The sequence below is a fragment of the Peromyscus eremicus genome, chromosome 9, assembly GCF_949786415.1.
Source record: "Peromyscus eremicus chromosome 9, PerEre_H2_v1, whole genome shotgun sequence".
In the NCBI taxonomy this organism is placed as follows: Eukaryota; Metazoa; Chordata; class Mammalia; order Rodentia; family Cricetidae; genus Peromyscus; species Peromyscus eremicus.
In genome coordinates, this window is record NC_081425.1 from 108,104,330 (window position 1) to 108,119,407 (window position 15,078).

A 15,078-nucleotide genomic window follows, 5' to 3' on the forward strand; every position below is an offset into this window, starting at 1 on the left:
ACTCAAGAAAAATATCTTCTGGACTCACCATGAGAGAATGTGTTCAACATCTACTATACACATATATGAAAGTGTAAAGAATGACTATAGGCAGCTGACTCCAAGAAGTAGGCCTACTCCTTGAAGCTTCCAGACCCAGACTGCAATGCCATCATTTTGTTTGGATGACAAGGGGATGGCATCATTTTATTTCCCATTTTCTCTCTCACTCTTATCCCACTACCCCACCCCCACCCCGTGTGTGTGTGTGTGTGTGTGTGTGTGTGTGTGTGTGTGTGTGTACACACTTGGAAGCCTGAGCAGTCATTCTCTATCTCCACCTTATTCATTGGGACAGTCTCTCTCAATCAAACTCCAAGCTCCCCATATAGCCAGTTTTGATAATCAGTTTTCTCTGAGATCTCCTGTTTCTGCCTTCCAAGGTTGGCAGTTACAGGCAGGCCACTGTGCTCACTCAGTATTTTTATGGTTTCGTAGGATCCGAACTTTGGTCTTCACACTTGTGCAACAAGTGTTTTCACTGTTAAATCATATTTCCAGCCCTACGGCTTTTGCCTGGTGTTTACAATGGATGGACGGTGGAGTCAAATAAACCACAATGACTACTGATCAACAAGATGTCTAGGTTCCACCAAAAAGGATCATATTTGGATCTACATTATCATGCAAGCCAGAAGCTGAGTTCACCAGCTAAGAGCTCATTAGAATGCCTATGTAGAGTCACAGGGGAGTACAAAAGAGGCAACTTAAGAACCTGTTCATGTGCTCTGCAAACCTTTAAAGAAATCCATATCCCCAGCTCCTGCTCCTGCTGGTCGCCACATCTTAGGAAGAACTAATGTCCTCACTGCTTATAGGCACCACAGCCATGAGAGAAGATACAAGGGGGTGGGGGGAGGCTTCTGAGAAATAGCTGAACAGGACCTGAAAGACCTGGTTTCTTTCTGATAGAGGCAGACGTGGAATTCCTAACCACTCAGCTTTTCCAAATTGGCCTCTGCCTCCATGAAATGTGTGTTCTGTGCTAGGTTCAGAAAGAATGTTGGCAGTGGCGGAGTCGGAAGGTCTGAAGCAAGAATACTTGGATAGCTGACACTTTCCTTTCTGGGTGGAGGTAGGGTGGGGGTGGGGTTAACGCAGCTGTGGCCTCTGCAAAGCTGGCCAGCAAGGAGCCAGTGCAGTCATAGGGGAAAGGAGCTGTCTTCTTCCCCTGGGAGTGAGGCTGTGATGTAGGGAGCAGGGTCTGACAGACGTGCAGCATTAGCTGCAGGCAATTGGTAATAAAAAATTAGAAAGCAAGTATGATTTCTGTCTTCTTTGTTTCTTTGTAACACAACCCTTCCAGGGAAGGCAATGAATTCTTCTCATTGCGTGACCTTGTTCTGTTCCAGAGCTCCAAAGAGCACAAAGGTATCAACAAAGCACTTTCTAAAAGCTCCAGTTCCAAATGTCAGAATGCTCCAAATCCACAAACACTTCCGCAGACATCCACTCCTCAAAAGCCTGTGTTTTGTTTGAACCTATTGGATTTCCGAAGCTGCCCAAACAACCCAGTATATATACGTTGACGGCCTTCAAATCTCCCGAGCTGGCCAACTGCTACCCTCATCCCCCACCCATTTCACCAGAATCTCTACCAAAAAAAAAAAAAAAGTGGGCAAATCTGTATTACTTAACTTCAACAGCTCAAGCATTTAAATATTTGAAGACAGAAGCATTTATCTTAAGTAACAAAAAGGACCCTTTTAAAAATCAACTACATTCTTTACTCAACCGTAAGAAATAAATATTTGGACTGATTTCTTTAAAAACAAAACAATGTTGGCTTCACCATGAGGAAGAAAACTGGTCTCTGTTTCATTTTCTCCTTACAGCTGGCAGATCCTGTTCAGGAATCAAATTGCTAGTCCTTCCTTTTCTGTCATAGTGTGAATTAAGAAGAAAAACATCCTCAAAGAAAAATGGATGCTACCAGCAGGAAACCCCAGGTTAGCCTGGCACCAAGCCACCCTGCTTTGCCAGGAGGATAAAGGCTGCTCTGCTGAATCTCCTACAGCTCCTGCTCCTTGTAACCCGAGAAAGGTCAATACTGGCTGCTCTGGGGCGCTACCCAGCACCTCTGCCGGCTTATTTAAGGACAGGCACGTGACTCAAGGCCAGATTTTGGTTGGCTCAGTTCTCAGATACATCTTCAAGAATCCTTTCTTGATGGAAGACCTGGCTTTAGCCAGCTATTGCCAGCTTTTGACCTTAAGGGTCCACTGGGACTAGTACAACCATAGTGGACCATGAAACCAAGAGCAAACAGAGCGGGCAGAGCCGTGCCAAGGACAGGATCAGTTCCAAAGCCTTCAAGAAGCTCCCTGATTTGTGAGACCTCTGGAGGCAAGACAGAAACAAAGCCTGGGCTTTGCTTCCTAGTCAGAAGTCAGTCCTGTGTAGGAAGGCACACAACAGCCTCACCTCAAAACGTCCTGACTATTGCTTCTCCAAAACACACTGTCTGCTTGGGCTTACTGAAGTGGTCATCTCTGTTTGCTGTGGCCAAACCATGCCTAGGCAGAGAGTCATCTGACCCTTCCTCCTGCTCCCTAGTCTCTCCCCTCTGCCTTGCTTTGGGAACAACTCTGGACCATGCCCCAAGATTACCCGTGTTCTTCGTTAAGCCCTGGCATTATCACATCATTCTAGAACTTTCCCCTTCCGTCTGTTTCCCTGCTCCCCACCACCCTTCACAGTCCTGGTTAGTGGTTCCATTCTACCTCCTATGTCCTGCCCACTGTTCCTGGCACTACACACCAGGCGTCTTACTATATTTTCCCCCAGTACAAGCTGAAATCTTAATTTTTTTAAAATTACATTTACTTATTTATTTTGGAGGGCCACGCATGTGTAAGTCACAAGACAATGTGTGGGAATTGGTTCATCTTGTAGACCCTGGGGACTGAACTGACGTCATTAGTTGTGGCTACAAGTGACTTTCCCAATGAACTATGTTAAGGACTCTAGATTGAACTTTTGACAAGGAACACGTGCTTTCTAAAAAGTCTCTCCTTCATCCTGTCACCCCTCGGGATGTGATTTAAGGGCCCTCACTTCTCTGGTGGCTCTTTCTCCTCAGCCAGTGTGCCAATTCCAGTCTTATTTCACCAGTTTCTCCCCATGATGAACTGGGTGGCCTGAATCCCATCTTCCAAGGAGGTCAACCCAGACCCAAACCAAAGGAAAGCAGTGTAGTAGCGGGTCACATGGTTGGGTCCTCACATGGTACCCGATGCCTTTATACTCTCATGCCCTTCGTGTGCCACGTCTGGGCAGGACCCATCTCTCAGTGCCTTTGTGTCACTGATCCAACTGACACACATAAGGAGCTTGTTTAGTGTGGGCTCCCCTGGGGGGCTCAGGCATACCATGCCCCAGATGCTGGCACCACTGAGAAATGAGTGACAGGTCAAGAGGATGCCAGCTCCTCCAAAGGCTTACCCACCGGTGAAGTCACAGTGATGTGCCTTTGGTGTCATGTCCCCACATGTCCTTGCTGCCAGTTGCTTTCTGGTCATGATGGGGTAAGTTATTTCCTTCACCATATCCTGTCACCCAGGACCAGAACAGCAAATCCAGCCAACCAGATGAAACCCTCAGGAAAACAGTAAAAACGTAACTTTGCTCCTTCATGTTGATCTGCTTAGATATTCTGACAGTGAGAAGAAGTGAGGGCCAGAGAGCTCAGTGAGCAACGCATTAGTCCTATTTCTTTATGCATATGGATCTGTTTTCTCAGCTGTGGTAGGCTGGGTACTCAGAGTATGATACTGAGAACAGACACCATGGCGGCTTTGCTACCAGCGGGGTCCTGGAAGCCACTGACCCCCCACTGTCTCTATCTCCACCATAAAATCAGTGTCTGCCTTCTAAGACCATGCATGGGGAGACACACAGGAAGAACAGATGTGCCTCTGATCTAAGCTTTCACTGTGGACCCACTAGTATTTCCCCAAGACCAAATCCCAAACAACACCTCATTTCATGTGTGCAATTCTCAGCTGGTTAATCTTCAGCTAAAACATTTTTTTCATGTTTAAAGCTTATCGTTTATACCACTTTTACAAATTTTGTTCTTTGTCAATTTCATGCATGTATAACACAGATTCTGAATACTGTAACCCACCCCCTATAATCTCTAATGTCACTTACATCCCTATTATTTTCTCTATTCCCTAAAGTTCCTTTTCCACATTTGTGTCTTTTCACTTATTTATTCTAGAGCCACCAATTTAACCAAGACTATCTGTGTGACCATGGGTTTGGAACTATCCATTGGGCCTGTTGGGGGCCTTGGTGAGGACGCAGTTGAATCCAGTGATTGCCCCTTCTCCAGAATCCATCAGCAGCCAATAGGGACGGGTGGCCTCTCCTAAATCCATGCCTGACTACTGACAGGCCGGGTCTGTGCAGGCCCACTGCCTGAAGCCATGCTGCCATGGGATACTGATGGCACTGGTTATGTCACGTCCAGAAGACAGCATTGAGAAATCCTATTTATATTCTTCTATTCTTGGGTTTAGAACTATATGAAGAAATCAATAAAAAGCAGAGAATTAAACCAAACCCCGTATCAGTCAAGATGGAGAGCACAAGTGGGGGCAGACTGCTCACCTGGTGGTAGGAGATGGGAACAGGCCTCCGGAAGACAATCCACTCCACGATTTCACTACACGGCGGGGTGGTCAAGGAGCCTGTGTACCGGTAGTAGCTACCCAGGGATGCGGGCAGGAGGTCTCGGAGGACGAAAGGATCCAGGAAGGTCTCTTTCTCTGTTTTGGGAGGGGGAGAGAAGATCACAACAGTATGACACAGCATGCCTCTGATACAGAGCTCAAACCGCAGGCGCACTAGATCCCACCTAGCCTGTCCCTCGGAAGCACAGCCACCCGGTGGCAGGAGGACCTCAGAAAATGAGGCAGGCAGCCAGCCAGCCGGGAAGGTGAAGACACCAGTACCGATGCACTTCTTAGACAAGGTTCTCCACGAGGCGAGGCAAGGCAAGCAGAGGCAAGGCGCAGCAGGGTGGTCCCTCTCACCCCAGGGATCAGAACTCTCCTCGTGAAGATTCTAACAAGTGCTGCAGAAAAGCCCTTCCCAATCTTGCTCTATTTACCACAGAAGCCTTCTCTACCTAGCACCTATAAACTAACAACCAGGAGAGAAAAACATGGAATAAAATGAGACAATTGCGAAAACAAACAAAACAAATGAACAAACAAACAAAACCACCAATGAGCTAATGATACTAATTTCCCGAATGGGCCACTCCCTTCGCGATGAATTCAGTCAACGGATGCCTGTTAGTTTCCACAGTCACTTGACTGGATTAGAAACAACCAGGGCATTACCAAAGCACACCTTTGGGGGTGTCTCTGAGAATGTTTCCAGAGAGGATTGAATGGGGCAGGGGAAGCCCACCCACCCCACATGTGGGTGGTCCCACTACATGGGCTGGAGTCTAGGACTGAATAAAATAGAAAGAAAAAGAAAGACGAAAACAGGTTGAGTGTTGGCATCCCTCCCACCCATTTTCTAGTCAGCTAAGACAGGAGCAAGCAATCTCATGACCCCATTGCCACAGCTGCTAGCAGCTCCCTGTAACACCTCCCCTAACGCAGCGGACTGTACCCTCAAATCGTGAGCCACAGCAAACCCTACCTCCCGCCAGTCAGAGATTTGGTCACAAGAATGAGAAAAGCAGCTGGGTGTGGTGGCACACCCTTTAATCCCGGCACTCTAGAGGCAGAAGCAGGCGGATCTCTGTGAGTGTAAGGTCAGCCTAGTCTACAGAGTGAATTTAGGACAGCCAAGGCTACACAGAAAAACCCTGTCTCAGAAAAAAAAAAAAAAAAAGTGATGTGGGGGGAGGGGTGACTTATTGGTTAAGAGCACTGGCTGCTCTTCCAGAGGACCCGAGTTCAATTCCCAGCACCCACATGGCAGCTCACCATTGTCTGTACTCCAGCTCTGGGAGATCCAACACCTTCAGACCAATGAACAGAAAATAAAATTAAATAAATCGATTTTAAAAAATAGATGAGAAAAGGAGAGTTATTCAAGGTGAAACCTAGACAGGGAATGTCTCAGGCCTTGAAAATGTTGGCCCTACAAAGAGGCTGGGGAGAAAAAAAAGAAGGGAGGGAGGGAGAGAAGGAGGGAGGGAGGGAAGGAGATAGAGAAAGAGGGAGGGAGATAGAGAAGGAGGAGGGAATCCTTACTCAAACAAAGAGCAACACTATTTAGGCTGAGCCAATGACCCTGACAAGAGCTGTATGTGGAAAGCATGCTGCTGCAAGTTGGTCTATGTCACAGCTTTGACCAAAGGACCTCAAACGAATTAGCTGAAAACTGGGGGGGGGGGGGGGGGGCGGGGAGTGGATGGGTGGAATTTCAGGCAGTGGGGATCGTGAATGCAATGCTGCCCAGGCACACAGGAATAGCGCGCGCGCGCGCGCGCGAGAGAGAGAGAGAGAGAGAGAGAGAGAGAGAGAGAGAGAGAGAGAGAGAGAGAGAGAGAGAGAAGAGAAGAGAAGAGAAGAGAAGAGAAGAGAAGAGAAGAGAAGAGAAGAGAAGAGAAGAGAAGAGAAGAGAAGAGAAGAGAAGAGAAGAGAGAGAGAAGACCTGGCCTTGTCTTTGCCATGTGAGTTTTTTTGGTTAACTAGACACAAGCCAGAGTCACCTGGGAAGAGGGAATACCAACTGAGGGATTGCCTGGAGCACACCGGCCCATGGCCATGTCTGTGACAGACTTCTGACTGAAGACTGAAGGGTAGGGAGGGTAGGCAGTCTGGGCTGTGTAAGCAAGCCAGCCCACAGGAGCCCAGAGCGGCGCCGTCCAGCAGGAGTACTCCGTGGTGTTTCCTGCCCTGGCTTCCCTCACTGAGGGGTTAGGATACAACAATGTAGGCCAAAGAAGCTCTTCACCTCAAGCTGCTTTCTGTCAGCACAGGAAAGCAAAGTAGAAAAGTGCCAAGTCTGTGTAAGCTCACTCAGAGGCTGGCTCTGAAGGTGGAGTGCCTCTCCCCTTCAGACTCCCATGCTGATCCTGTGTCCTCTACCGCTTCTTGTTTGTGGATGGGCTGTGACAGGAAGGACAGAAACAACCCAAGAGTAAAACTGCCGTGACTAGGAGGACACCCAGAAGGCAGTCTGTTTCTGACAGACCACCACTGTCCATCCCATAACATAACTATGGGAGAGAGAAGGCGGAAGTCTGGCCACAGATGTTCGGCCATGGAGAGAAGGTTCAACTGGGAACTCTCCTGCTTGCCTCAACTTACCCAGGTGGTCTCTGTTAGAGGCTTTGAGCACCTGAGCTGATGTTAATTTCCTGTTGTTTGCTCTTCCCCTTGTAAACTGTACACTTCTGTTTAACGAAGAACCACAAACTGTCCTGGACTATAAAATGACTAAACTATAATATAGTATAAGAGCAAATTTGTTTAAACAGGGGCCACTCTACTCTGTCAGAGATTCTCTCTACTGGGGACTCTAGCTGACGGCCTCAACGGGAGCTTCCTCAGTCAATTTATGCTGGGTGTTTTATGTACCTGCTTTGACAATGTTTTGTTATCTACTATCTATCTATCTATCTATCTATCTATCTATCTATCTATCTATCTATCTATCTACCTATCATCTATTTACCTAGCTATTATCTATCTATAATCTACCTATCAATTATTAATTATCTATCATTATATATTAGATATCGTTAAATATCATCTCTCATCCATCTATCATTATCATCTACCTATCTACCTACCTAACCTATCTATTATATAGATGTCTATCATCTACCTATCAATCACCTATCATTATCTATCTATCTATCTATCTATCTATCTATCTATCTATCTATCTATCTATCTATCTATCTCTCTGTCTATCTATCTATCATCTAGCTATCATCTATCACTTGCTAGTTTTACTTTAGCTTACTGTAAACTCAATAAACATACTCATTTAAAACTAAAAATACAGCAACCACGTATCATTCTCTAGATTAAATGGAACAGTCTTATTATCCTCCCTACCAGGCTTGGTAGATTATACACCTTTCTTTCCAAATCAGAGAAGGCTCTAGTTTCTATCTGCATCTCCAGGTAAGACCTGAATTTAAAACAGAAGCCCCCTGCCCCCTGTTGCACTTACGGATGTCTGAAGGCTATCAAAGTCCTGCTAACGGTTTGCCTTCATTCCTAAGCAGCTTCCACCACAGCTCCCAAGACGTTGGTGGACTTCAAGTCTTCGAGCAACCATTTAGACACACCTATGATGCCTGCAACTACATTCTTTCCATGGTTTGACAGTACTCATGCAGAATACCCAGTACAAGCACAGTATAACTTCCACACTTCAGAAGTCTGGCAGAAATTGCAAGAACCAGTAGAAAGCAAATGTACTAAAATCACTGAAACTGTAATATTTTCTAGAAGAGATTTTTTTTTAAAAAACAAGACATTATGAGTTGTACTCTATATTAGGCAATATTCTATTCATATGCCAAAACACTTTCACAGCATTTAATATATGCAGAAGGTCCTGTTCTAAGAGCTTTGCAAACTTTAAATTATTTGATACTTAACTCCATCACGTCAGTCCATTATGGACTCAATTCCCAGAGTCTACAATGTCAAACCAGGGAGCTAAGAAACAGGCCATCATAATTCCTAGCAGTTCACTGGTCTATAAAGTATGCACTTTTTTGTATGTACATGTGTGCATGTCTATGTGTGCATATGTGTCCTGTGATGCATGTGAATGCTTGCATGCAGAGGTCGAAAGTCAGCCTCTTAGGCAGTGTTCACCTTGTTTTCTCGACAGGGCCTCTTGGGGCCTGGAGCTCCCCAGTCAGGCTGGGGTGGCTAGCCAGTGAACCCCAGGTAGAGACCCATCTTTGTCACCCTGCACTTGGATTACAGACACGCTCCACTGTCCCAGCTGTTTTTTACCATGGCTTCTAGGGATCATACTCGAGCATGTATAGCCAGCCCTGACTGAACTATATCCACAACCCACAAGTATACACTTTAAGACACATGAGCAATGTGAAAACCAAGGTCCAGTGAAGCTACACATGCACCCCCATGTCCTAAGAGGGCACAGTACAGTGGTCACTTAGGGAAGGTCAGCAAGAGAAGCCCATTCTCCTAGCAGCTTGATTTTTTTAAGAGAAAAGATTACCTAATAAATGCAAGTCTTTAAATCATAGGTTTTGCAATCAAAATCATGGGGGGAAAAAGTAGTCCCAGTTGAACAAAAGGTGAAAATTAGAGGGCTTGCCTCTCCACCCCCTGGCAAGTCTGGCCTTTAATTTTATCTGGTTAGCAGGAAGCCAAATCACAGAGGCACCTATCAAAGTGTGCTTGGCTTGGACTGGTTTGGCTGGGAGAAGGACTATTTTGGCCTCTGCTTGCTGCCTCTGTGTTTCCTGGTCCATGCAACAGCCAAGACAAAGCCTGGAGTCCCCAGAGGGTGTGTACAGGGCTTGGCATCATGAGCGACAAAACTGCCACTTAGCTGTCTCCCTTGAGCAGAGGTGAACTCAGCATCACACCGGCCTGCACCATGATCAACAGCTCCAAACCAGAAGATCAGAAAACCCTGCAGCTTTCCTCTGGGGGCCTAATCCAATGTCACGTTTTCAGGAAAGCAGGCTGTGTATAGACCATCAGGATGAAACACGAAAAGCCCAGCCAGCCAACACTGCCCCCAACTCCAGGAAGAGGTGATGGCTCTAACAAGAATGAAAAGATGAAGCAGCAACCTGGGTGGGGTGACGTAATATCTCAAGAGAACACTGGATCAGCAGAAGCAAGATTCATGCGTCTGTGAGTTCTGTATGGTCTCATGAGAGCTACAAATGTGGACCCTGCTGTATATTCAGAAGAGAGTCCCTGGCCTTGAATGTTTACGAGGTGTGCTCAGTTCTGTGATGGAGATGGTAGATGCAGCTAGGGGCTGGATTCCATTTCTCCCTTCGGTCCCCACTGCTCCACCCAGGAGAAGGCTTGGGATTGCCCTAAGTAGGGACTTTGGGAAAGAGACTACCATTTCTTCTGGAAAAATCCTACTCAGGAGCCCAGCAACTCTAACAGCAAAAAATGTAGCCACTATGTCCAGAGATGAGTTGGAGACCAAGGGTCACTCTCAGAACTGCTGATTTAGTCCAGTTTGTTAACATGACAATAGGGGAGATAAAGGCCATGGAGAAATACAGACCTGGGGTCAGAAGCTTGAGAAGAGCAGAGACTCAGGTATAATTCCTTCCTAGTATTTGGAAAAGCAATGCCTTCAGGACCTACACCTCGCCTAGAGTTTCTTCTCTTTCAACTTGACTACTGGTGCCTTGAGGACACACGTTTGTCTGTGCAAAGAGAAAAAGCCTGAGCTGTGGAATGCAATGATATCTAAAAGCTGTGCAACTTTAGGCAAAAGCTTTAGCCTCTCTGGGCTATTTCTATAATCCATAAAACAATAATCATGAGATTTTATACCCTTCAGGGTTGCTATGACAATTAAGAAGCGACTTGGTGTAAGGGGCTTAACAAAGTACCTCATCCACTGTAAGCCTCCATTTATCAAGGCAGCCCTTGGCTGAGGACAGGCACAGAAGTGTCCCAGGCTAGCCTTTGTTGTGCTTCTAAGCAAGGATAGCAAGCATTCTCTGTAAAGCACCAGATAGTAAATATTTTAAGTTTTACAGACCAAGAGATAAAAATCAGAGATATCATGTTAAGACTTATGTAACAGAATCACTTCTACAATCTTATTAAGGACATTCTAAATTCTAATAATAACTGCATACACCCTTCAAAATATGTCTGCATTAATGAGAAGACTGTAACTCATATTGGGGATAACAGTTTGCCTAATTAGAGATGCGGTGTAAAAGCTCAGGGGCTGTGCCGAAATTGGCAATGGAAAGGATTGGTTTTCTGTCCACAATTTGCCTACCTCTATCTTTAAGTTTTGGAAGAGGTCCCACAAAATGTGACACAAATGTCACCCTCATAAGCTGTAGCTGGAGTTTCCTCCAGTCCTGCCCAGCACCACGGACCCTGCAACCACTTATAAAATAATCACTCAGAAACTTATATTAATTAAACTGCTGGGCCATTAGCTCAGGCCTACCACTGACTAGCTCTTACACTTAACTCAGCCCATTTCTGTTCATCTTTATGTCGCCACATGTTCCGTGGCTTTATCTTCTGTTGTCTTTACATGTTGCTCCCTGGATGGCAGGCTGGCGTCTCCTCCAGACTTCCACCTCCCAGCCTCTCTTCTGTGTTTGTCCCGCTTATCCTATACTTCCTGCCTGGCTACTGGCCAATCACTGTTTTATTTATCAATCATAGCAACACATTCACAGCATACAGGACATCCCACAGCAATAAGCCATAGCCAGACTTGCAAGAGGGTCAGGGAAGACATGCTCTGTGCTCAGGTGCCACCATCACTTATTTTGTTTTTGGGTTTTGAGATGTTTTGCTATACAATGGAGGATAGCCTTGAACTTGGGAATGGAGGCACCTAACACGGCAGAGCTTCTAGAACTGTCCACAGTCTGATTCAGTCACAGATACTGAACTAACAGCCCAAATGTGAGATTCCTGATGACAGGCTTGGGGAAGGCGAAAGAACACGTTTCCAGCTGAGAACCTAGCTCTTCATGAAGAAGATCTTAATAATTCAGACACTAGGGAATAGAGAGTCGTGCTCCAGCCAAGCCACCTAGGCTAGCATCACAATTCAGCTTCTCCCAAAAAGCTACCATGCTTCTCTCTAACTGATGTATCTCTGAGACAAGATAAAAAGGTACTGGAGTCTGAACAGTACCAGTTACCACTAATTAAGAGGTTAGGAGAGCACTTGGCATTGAGAGTGCCCAGAAACGCTGTTCAATGAAACTTGTTTGTCTTGTGATCTTATAGGAGCTGTGTGCTCACACCCACTCAGAACTGCATACTTCCCCCAACTTCCAGACTAATTAGTAACTTGAATCCACAGCATTTTTATTGCACCCACTTACCAGTTGAGAAAAGCACATGAAACACTAGGCTTCGCCCACCATTCACTCCATTGTGCCATAATAAGCAGGTACTGTGCACTACTAGATAAAAGAACTGAAAAGGACTAAGCCTCCTATTCCACTTTCAAGGATCCTGGGTGCTGTATGCAGACAATATTATATTTTAATAATTAATTGTTCATCAAAGAAAAAAATGAGGAACAGGAATGCTAAATTCAAAGTTATTCAAATTGCAAAGATGAATAATGCATGACTTTTATATTAAATACACACTGTATTAAGTAGTCTACATTTCACCCAACTCTGTCTTTCATTTTTTAAGCATTTTGAACGACAATATGAATAATCAGTTAGGGGAGGTTTGTTTGGAAAAAGGAATACCTTATTTGAATGCAAATGAAGTATATTTGAAGATGATTAAATTTTTCTTATCAATTAGGAAATTTTGTATGAGGGCCTTAAAGTCATGGTCAGCCATTAAGTTCAGCCCAGCCCGGTTACCCTTGCAGCTTCCTCTCAACATTAAATTATATCTGGCTCATTCTGTTCAATTTCTTCTTTCTGATAGCAGTGCCAAGAGGCAATTTTTAATTAAAGAAAATTTGAAAGATTCAAACATGCATAATTGGATTAAAAATGTGATCATTAAAACATTAGATGATAATCATCTGATTGATTGCATTTTTCAGTGTGTTAATAACTTAATATTTGTAATGCTTTGGTTACATAGGGACAAAGAAGGTTCTTTATAAAACATGTTGAATAGTCAACATACAGAGGAGACCAGTGAAGTCATCAAGAACCGTGGAATTTGTCAAGGATAGCAGCACACACAGCTAGTCATAGAGAAGAGTGGGATATTCAAAAGAAGCAAGAACAAGACAACATTACTTATTTTGTCTTCCTAACATGCACGCTCCAGAGGAAAACCCAGAACATTTACAATGCCATAAATACCTAAAGTGGTTGTGGAGGCCAAGGGAGACTGGTTTATAGGTTGGAGAACCTACCTGAAGAACCCAGATCCCCAGATGCAAACACAGAGAGGCCCTGGATAATGACATAGTCACACAACACTACTGCAAAGCTACCTAGCCTCCTTGATTATGTTAATGGTTTGACCAAGCATGGCATTTTAATTTAAAGTTGATGTTCAAATAAAACAAAAGAGAAGCTATATGAAGATCACAGTTAGAGAAATGGATGTGGCACTTAAATTTCAGAAATTATATAATGACAAAATCCAGGACCATCCCAAGCAGTTTCAGGGCTTGTCTCTACCTGTAAGGCCCTGGAGATCATAACTGACACAGTGATACATTCACATGGCTTCCTTTTGAACAAGTCAAAGAGCTAATTCACAAAAGAGGAACAAGGTACACAAGAACCAACTGATTCAGACAACAAACAAGAAAGTGGTTGATGCCAGAAGGTGGCCCAGCAGAGTGGAAGGAAAAGGCATCTCAGACCGGGCAGAGTGACATATGCCTTTCATCCCAGCACTCCAGAGGCAGAGATGGGCAGATCTCTGTGAGTTTGAGGCCAGCTGGGACTACAAACTGAGACCCTGTTAAAGAAAAAAAGAGAGAGAATGAGAGACAGAATGAAAGACAGAGAAAAAAGAAAATGCATCTCGGAATTTTGTACAACTGGGCTCAAATCAATTCTCCACTATGGGAGCTGGGACAGCTCAGCTGATCTCTCTGAAGCCTCAGCTTTCCTATCTGGAGCAGCATTGTTATCTCCTAGGCAACTGCAGGGATGAAACCAGGCTACCTGTAGAAAGCACCAAGGCAGGGCTAAGTGCACAACAGGTCAAACAGCTGGACAGATCTGCTTTGTCCTGTCCCCACCTTCTGGCTCTTTACCCTAATCAAAACAGTACTGCTTACCACAGACCACCTTTACCATCAACATCTCCATTGTTCCCTTTCTTTTCTAGATCCTGTTGTCTGCAGCTCAGACTGGCCTCGCCCTTGTGGTCCTCCTGCTTCAGCCTACTGAGTGCTGGGATCACAGGCATTCTTGACGTACCTGGCTGCATTTCCTTGAAGTTTTGTATGCCCCAGCAAAGTCAAGCGCCACGCATTCAGTAGTCAGGTGGAGGCAGATGCAGAACACTCCAGATGACATCACTACCTGTCCACAGGCCCCAAGTAGAAGTCAACAAGGGAGATGGTAAAGGAGGGATCACAGCTCACACTGAGTGTTTCCCATGTGCCAGGCACACTGTGTGCTGGAAGACAATGTATCTTCAAGATAAACCAAAGACTTCACCATACAGTGGAGAAAACTGAGCCACTGAGAAAGTAGGTGATTTTCTGTACATATGGTCACAGGGAGAAATAATATTCAAAGCCAAATCTTGTGCTCTTGGCCCTGGGGTGACAGTACTTCTCCTATTAATGTGACATATGGACAGGAGAGAAGCATGGTAGAAAAGTCACCCAAGGGAGACCAGTGGATCCCTGGAGATCTTTCTTAAACCCTTTGTTCTTTACATTTCATTGAAACAAGCATGTTCCCTAAACTCCCATAGTCCTGGTTTGAATGCTAAAGCACTGACAAAGGAGGGTGGTTGAATGAGGACTTCTGAGGCCTTTTTATGTCTTAACGCTATTGTTAACAATGCTATTTAGTGATAAAATAGCAATCACACAGCATCCGACTTCCTGGACTTAGCCAAGAAAAGAAACGGAAACAGCTCACATCTATGGTGGAGGTTTTGATAAACCCAAATCCAGGAAACTGGAAATGGCTTAAGCCTGTCTGTTTCTAGAAGATTTTGGGATCAAAAGCATTCAGATAGGCATCAGTCCTTCCCGGATCCATAAAAAGACAGGAGCCAATTAGCCAGGCACTGGCTGCTGCACATTTATAGCACACTTCAGGAAAGTTCCATGTAATTAAGTGCTGGAAACATAAACTTCAAACGGGAAATTTTGTCGCGTGTTATGATGCTCAAAATCACCAGTGAGCTGTAAATGTTCAGAGCTATC

General features: G+C 45.0%; 1 protein-coding gene across 2 annotated transcripts in view; it reads right to left on the minus strand.

Annotated features, from left to right (window-relative positions):
- Ptprg (protein tyrosine phosphatase receptor type G) overlaps positions 1 to 15,078 on the minus strand; it is a 701,914-nt gene that overhangs the window by 127,323 nt on the left and 559,513 nt on the right. For both annotated transcript variants that reach the window (XM_059274234.1, XM_059274235.1), the window contains exon 7: positions 4,657 to 4,814. In XM_059274234.1, coding sequence (XP_059130217.1) covers positions 4,657 to 4,814 — 158 coding nt within the window. The remainder of the gene's footprint in view (positions 1 to 4,656; positions 4,815 to 15,078) is intronic.